The sequence below is a fragment of the Austrofundulus limnaeus genome, unplaced genomic scaffold (genome assembly GCF_001266775.1).
Source record: "Austrofundulus limnaeus strain Quisiro unplaced genomic scaffold, Austrofundulus_limnaeus-1.0 Scaffold1519, whole genome shotgun sequence".
Taxonomy (NCBI): domain Eukaryota; kingdom Metazoa; phylum Chordata; class Actinopteri; order Cyprinodontiformes; family Rivulidae; genus Austrofundulus; species Austrofundulus limnaeus.
The window spans coordinates 24,968-31,798 of NW_013953921.1; the positions used below are offsets into that span (position 1 = coordinate 24,968).

General features: G+C 44.3%; 1 protein-coding gene across 3 annotated transcripts in view; it reads right to left on the bottom strand.

The window, feature by feature from the left end:
• bmpr2b (bone morphogenetic protein receptor, type II b (serine/threonine kinase)) overlaps window positions 1-6,831 on the bottom strand; it is a 24,701-nt gene that overhangs the window by 1,961 nt on the left and 15,909 nt on the right. For 2 of the 3 annotated variants that reach the window (XM_014032717.1, XM_014032716.1), the window contains exons 8-12: window positions 4,579-4,739; window positions 3,402-3,549; window positions 2,825-2,961; window positions 1,886-2,058; window positions 510-1,810 (exon numbers count right to left, since the gene is read on the bottom strand). In XM_014032717.1, the coding sequence (XP_013888171.1) occupies window positions 510-1,810; window positions 1,886-2,058; window positions 2,825-2,961; window positions 3,402-3,549; window positions 4,579-4,739 (1,920 nt within the window). Of the gene's footprint in view, window positions 1-477; window positions 1,811-1,885; window positions 2,059-2,824; window positions 2,962-3,401; window positions 3,550-4,578; window positions 4,740-6,831 lie in introns of all 3 variants that reach the window. The other variant, XM_014032718.1, reaches the window with a different exon arrangement.

The window sequence follows — 6,831 nt, forward strand, 5'->3', positions numbered from 1 at the left end:
CCTCTCTGTCAACGCTCTCTGGTTTCATTTAAAAGAGTCGATCATCAGATATTGTCCAAGATTAACCTTCAGGGTGGATATAGCTTGTTAGCAACCTCGCACCGAGGACCTATCCTTGTCATCATTTACCCAGAARGCTTTGCGCATAAAAAAATAATGGCTCCGTCCGTGTTAAAATATATATTTTTTAAATGTACAAAACTAATTTTTACAGTCTTTATTTTACAGTTAAAATAAATGTTTATCAAATAAAGTTTAATGTTACAACTAATCAGGGATCCCTTTAAAGGTTTTAGCTAGTGCTCCTGTCAGCTGTAACAGATTTAGCTCTTTGTGTTCACTCTGTGTTACACAGATCACGTAAAGCTGTATTAGTATCAAACATAAAAAACATGAATAAAAACTTTTCTAACATCAGGCTCTGTAAAGGTTTTCAGAGCCCAGCAGTAATGAGGGTTTGGTTCCTACAAAACAAACCTAGAACTGGTTTTGGTTGTGGATGCAGTCACCTAGAGAGGCCAGGTCCTGGGTGGTGAAGGACAGGTCCAGGGAGTTGGGTCTCTCTGGTCGGCGAMTTCTGGGCTGCCTGAGCAGAGCCTCTCCTCTCATGATGACCGTAGCCTCCCTCGGGGGGTCCGCTGCAGTGGACCCTGACCCGGCACTGTCTCCCGGGGGTCCCGTAGTTTCCCTGCTCCCTCCCTCGGCGCTGCCCTCCTCCTCTCCGGCGTCGCTCTCGCCCCCACTGCCGCCCTCGCCCTGGCCCTGGCCACGTCCGGTGTTGCTGTTGTTGTTGTTGGTGTTGGGGCGGGCCGAGCGCAGGGCGCTCACGCTCGAGGACCCGTCCCTCACGTCGGGCTGCTCCCGCTCTCGGCTCAGGAGGGGCTCGTGTTCGTCGGGGCTGGCCGTGATCACGCCGAGGCTGAGCCGGCTGTCGTCGGACCTCAGGGCCGRGGATCCGTTCTGAGTCACGCCGCTGCCTCCCGCTGCCATGATGGCGATCCCTCCGCCAATGTGACCGTTGAGGGCTCCGTTGGCGTGCGCCTCGTGCTGAACGGGTATGTTATTGGTGCCCGTGTGTGCCTCGACAGTGTTTGTGCTGGGCACTGCGCCCGTGTTGATCTTCGCCCCCTCCACCTGCCGCAGGTTGGACTTCCCCGAGCGTCCAAACTTGAACCTGAGCGAGGAAGACTCCTTCTTGGCGGGCTTGTTCCTCAGCGGCAGACTGGACGGCCTCTTTGGCAGGTTCTGCTGCTTGGGCAGGGGGAAGATGGCGGCGGGCACCACTGCGGGGGGCTCTGACGTTCCCGAGGCTTCGCTGGCCATCTTGATGAGGGGGTATAGCAGGCTGGAACTGCCGGGGCTCAGCGGGTCCGGGGAGCAGAACTGCTTCTGGGAGTGCTCCATCAGGTTCTCGTCAGAACTCTCCTTCAGGTTCTTGTCCACCTCTTTAGGATCCAGCTTGGTGGTTTCCAGGTCCTCCTGGGTCAGATGCAGGCAGACTGGGACTGTGGCGGTCCCTGTGGGTCCCTCAGACTCAGAGATGATGGTGGTGGTAGTGGTGGAGGCTGACGGGCTGCCTCTCAGGCCCATGCTGGTGCTGCTGCCCTCTGGGCTGGGCAGGCGGGCGTTGGCTTGCTGCTGCCGCTCCTGGTTGATGGAATTCCGGTTCCTCTCTCCGGTTCCGACCCCAGCTCTGCCTGTTGTGGAGTTGCTGGAGTCCACCTGCATGTTTTTAGCTACACCTTCATGCTCCTCAATGTAGGTCGAGGGGTGGTCTGTGTAGGGACCAGACTTTGGGGTCATACGATTCCTGTAACAACAAAACAAAACAATCAGAAACAGAAGAAGGTAAAATTCGACTCCCACCCTGACGGAGGGGCTTCACCTCTCATTGTGCAGCGTAGTGGACATGGGGTTGAGGGTTGGACTGACGGACTTGGAGCGGTCCCATATGAGCAGCAGCTCGGCGAGTCGTTCTTCAGCGCACTGGGCTGTGAGGCGAGCCTCTGCGTCCTGGTCCCAACAGTCCTCCATGGTCTCTTTGAGGGAGCGGACCGCCTGGAAGGAACGGTTTAAACATGAGYCGTCGATAAGAGCGAGGCAGAACGTTAAAACATTTATAACTAACTTTTAGAGTGGAAGTTCTTTTACAGAGAAGCTTAGCAAATAAACAAAACAGCTAACTGTCAAAGCGCTAACAAAAAAAAAAATTAATTAGCATCACAAATGCTAAACCACTAAACAGGAAAGAAATTAGAGGAAGATAACACTAGCCGCTAACTCAAGATCTGTCATTTTAACAGACGTAGCATAATACACAAAGCTAACAGCTAATAGCAATGCTAACTTTTCATTTAACAGATTAGCGTTTTTGCTAACTTTGGAACCTTAGCAGACCAATTAGCTTTCGCTAAATTTAGTTCTGCTAACCTAAAGTCCACTAACAACTTTCCCCTCACACATGCAGTGCTGCACGCCTGCATCAAGCACCTTGTGTGTGCATGTAGCATCCTTAGCATTTTGTGTGTTTGCCTGTGTTAATCTCTAAAATGGCAGCTGTTGAGTTAGCTATTATCAGTTAGCCTTAGCTAATTTTACCAGTTTAGTGGTTTAGCATTTGCAAAGCTAATATTCTAGTGGATTAGCGGTTAGAGAAACTAATTTTTTTAGTTAGCTGTGCCCACTGAGTACAGTAGATACTGATCAAAGWGTTGAACCATCCTAATGATAAAAATCTGTTTCTTCAGAAAACAAAGGAAATGCTTAAATTGGATTTTAGTTAGGACACGATAACAGTGGCTCTGCCCTCCACACCCACACACACCAGACTGTTCTCCTTCCAGGCCTCAGGGAATTTGGGTCGTTGCTTCTCTCTGGACACCAGGACCTGCATGTCCTCAAACGTCGGGTGGTTCCCTGCCTCTGCCTGAAAGGCCATCTGGTACTCTGGCACAGATTCTCCTAGAGGCAGCAGGAAAACACAGGAGGTCCTTTAGAAATACGCCACAGTCACCAGGGTTGGTTTGTTTGTACTGTATATCCATATGTCTAAGGATTTTAGAGTCTCATAACAGGGCTTTTGCTGATAACAGCAAAGGTTTAGCTGAATATTTGCTTATTATCTTAGGATAGTGGGTTTGTTGTGTTCAATGTGTTTTGTTTATTTTTGTTAAAGTTTTCAATAGGGCTTGAAAAAAAGATTTTTGTTTGTCCCTAATCAAACAAACCTAATTTTTGAGACCCCTTCCTCTGTCTGGGATTTAGGGAATGGGACTTTTTTTTTAAGAGTTGGGTTCAGAAGACCTAAACTGCCTTGGGGGCTCGTCCGGGATTTGTATCTCTCCTAGATTATAACAAAATGAATGAATGAATGAATGAAACAATTCCCCACACCAACTCACCAGGGAAAAGGTCGGTACATCTCATGAAGATCTCCCAGTAGACCAGGCCCAGGGCGTACATGTCCACCTGCTTCAGCGCAGATTCACAGTCCCTCAGGTTCACTGCACCTTCCAGCACCTCTGGAGCCATGTAACGAACTGTCCCCACCTGACAGAAGACAGGAAGAAGAATTTAACCATATGAGAGGAAACAAGCAAGAAACACTCAGAGGGCTGTGTACAGAGATAGTAAAGGTAATTGTAGCACTCCACAGTGAAGACAAAAGCTGAACCATACGGATACGGCCTAAAATGTGACAATTTATGGTCTTTATTCTATCAAACATCAACACTGGCCTCTGAGACTGAAATCACCGTCAAGTTGAATATTGGACCAAGGTCACTGATACAGGCTCTGTGTTTCTGTGTAGACAAGGTACTATCAACTTTGAAGTGACAGTTTGTCAAATAGTACCTTTAACTGTTTTTCTTTGTGCAGGCTAGGCTAATGGCTAGCCAAACGAGTACCAGACTTTTTTATTATTATATTAAACAAAATGAAAGGGTAGTTGTTTGTCACAGRTTTCTAAACTCAACAATATCTATTTGACTACACCAGCATATGTGTGCAGATGGAGCTGAAGCTGCTGAATGTATCACTCCACCAAGAGTTGAGTCAACCTGTGGACCGACTGGATGATCAGGTGGAGGGATACATTCAGCAGGCTCAGCACCAGTGGTGGGCACAGCTAAACAAAACATAAGCTTCTCAAACTCATTTTCAGATACTAAAAATGTCAGCTAATCGCTAAACACTAAGTTGACTACCACTCAATGTCATACATCTTCATCATTTTCAGCTGAAGACTGGTGGGTCTGACACAAACCTGTTGATGTTAGCTTGTTAGTTAGCCATTAGAGACTTAAGTTTGCCAATATTTAATTTAGCTGAAGCTAATTGTTCCACTAACTGTTTTCAAAAACAGTAAATTAGTTCCACTATTAGCTGATTAGTGGAAACATGCCCACCACTGCATAACAACAATAGGATATACATAGTATATCGTATTGTAGTATATACATAGTATATTGTACAAGAAAATTATTTTATGGGAAGTAAAATTAAGAGTTTCATTATAAGCAACATGCTCCATTAATACAAGTGTATTCAGGAGTGAAAGAAATCGCCACCTCTCACCTCACTTATAGCAGCGTTTTCCTCCTCTCCGTGACGCGTCGGCCTGTTCCCCGTCAGCTTCATGGACAGACCGAAATCAATGACTACGCACGTGCCATCAGGCTTGACGAGAACGTTGCGGCTGTTCAGGTCTCTGTGGGAAACTGCAGGCTTGTACAGATCTTAAAAAAAGGGAAATGATCATGTTATTTAAAGTGATCTCAAACTACTGTCACATGTTGGTCTTAATATGTCATTTCTCTGCTCTACTTAAACATGTTGTTTGTGACACATGAAAACTCCTAAACTCTTAAATTTGTACATGTTACATTTTTCATGATACACATCACCAATTTGTACTGATGCAATGCATTCTGGGGGTGATGATGATGGTAGCAGTTGGAACTAAAGCACAAAGAGTCGAGGCTAAAAGCTTTAATGTGTGAAAATAAAAGTTATATTTAGTTTTATTTTCTATGTTCTGCACAATATATAGGTTGAAACAATCAAACGTGATGTTTAGTAAATTAGCTTTGAAGTGAACACTATTACTAATAAATATGTGGCGTTAGCTCCTGAGCTAATATTATTTACCCAGAATGCTTTGTGACATAAACAACATGGGGTTGTCCATGTGACAATATAATTAGTATATCAAATTAAAAAAAACTAAACAGCTACAGTATTTTTACTGTCTGTTTTTTTATTTGAAGTGTTTATTAAATAAAGTCTAAAGTTGCAACTAGTCAGAGTTCCCTTTAAAATATTTGAACAGCAATCCCTTTTGTAAAGCCTTTTACTTGTTTAGTACTGTCAGTAAATAATCAATCTAGCCTCCAACAAGGATTCAACTCATACATGAATAGTTGAGCTCCCTCTCTGACCAGCAGGGGGCGCAGCGAGGCAGCTGGAAGTTGTGACAAACACCACAGCCTCTGCTGTGCGGCGGAGTGGGGGGAGGATGACAACTGGACCAAAACCCAAGAGGTTCGGCTGTTAGCAGCTCCACGCACAGCCCATCACTTCAGCTTCCTCCTTCCTGTCCCTGTGGGACCAACACCCTCTCTTACAGCAGCTAAAAAGGTTGATTTTAGCCGTCACGTCTTAGGATTTAGTGGCCAAAGATTCTCGGTGACACTCACCTTTTATTTACTCTCCCAGCTCGCCTCTTTTACTCTGCGAGGCCTGAGGGAAGTCTATAAATACTTCTGGCAAGGGCGTGCACGCAGTGTGTAGTCACAGTGTTTTGTCAAAACACAGGCGTACAAACTCTACGAGACAATCGGACACGAGCCGAGCTGCAGCACACAGTAGTCACAAAGAGTAGGAAGACTCAGATCCTCTTTAACTGGTTAATATTTTATATTTTTAGGTATGTCGAGTTATAATATGAGACAAAACCACTTGGTTTTATTTGACAAAAAGTAAGGCTGTGGGGAAAATCAGTTCTGCTTTCACAGGAAGTAAGTGCTTAAGAAGCAGCCAGGTAACTGACTGACCATCTCTCTAGAAAACCAGGATTTTTCTCATCAGCAATGACTTGAAGCTTGTTTTTGTCTGGGCTGTGCCTGTAAACACCCTATGTAGTGAGAAATTACAGGAACTTTCAATTGGAATCACTGAATTAGTACATTATACCAATGAGACTCGGGTGCACCACAGGGGTGTGTGCTCAGTCCTGCCTTATACTGTATAAAAGATGTTGAATAATTCACTTAACTTGTTTTTCTAAAACATAAATAAGTAAAAATTACTTTTAGAACTCCTCTGCAGCGCTCTACAGTTCTTCAGGAAAACAACAATGAGTTAAATTAAATTTTTTTGACYAGCAAACTAGTAACATTATACTGTATAAGAACTGAAGTAGGCTTTTTATTCTTTGAGGAGGTGCAGTGATGGATCCTAAACAATTTTATCTACCACTAGGTGCAATGGAGGAGCCAGGGAGTGGACAGTGGTGGTCTTGCTTACCATAGATTAATCTTTGTCCACCATAATCAGATGAGGAAACTATGCTTCTTAAGAATTTCTTTTGTGGCAACTAGTGCTGTATCAAACGATTATTTTCTAATCGATTAATCTAACGATTATTTTTTCGATTAATCAATTAATCTAACAACAAATCTATAAGTTATTCTGATGTGAGTGCACTGGAAATTTAAAATGTTTTCATCTAATTTGATGAAAACATTTTACAAGAACAGTTCTTTAATATTGTAATATTTTCTTTTAATAGTTTTTTCATGGACACAAAATATGCACTCTAGAGCAGTG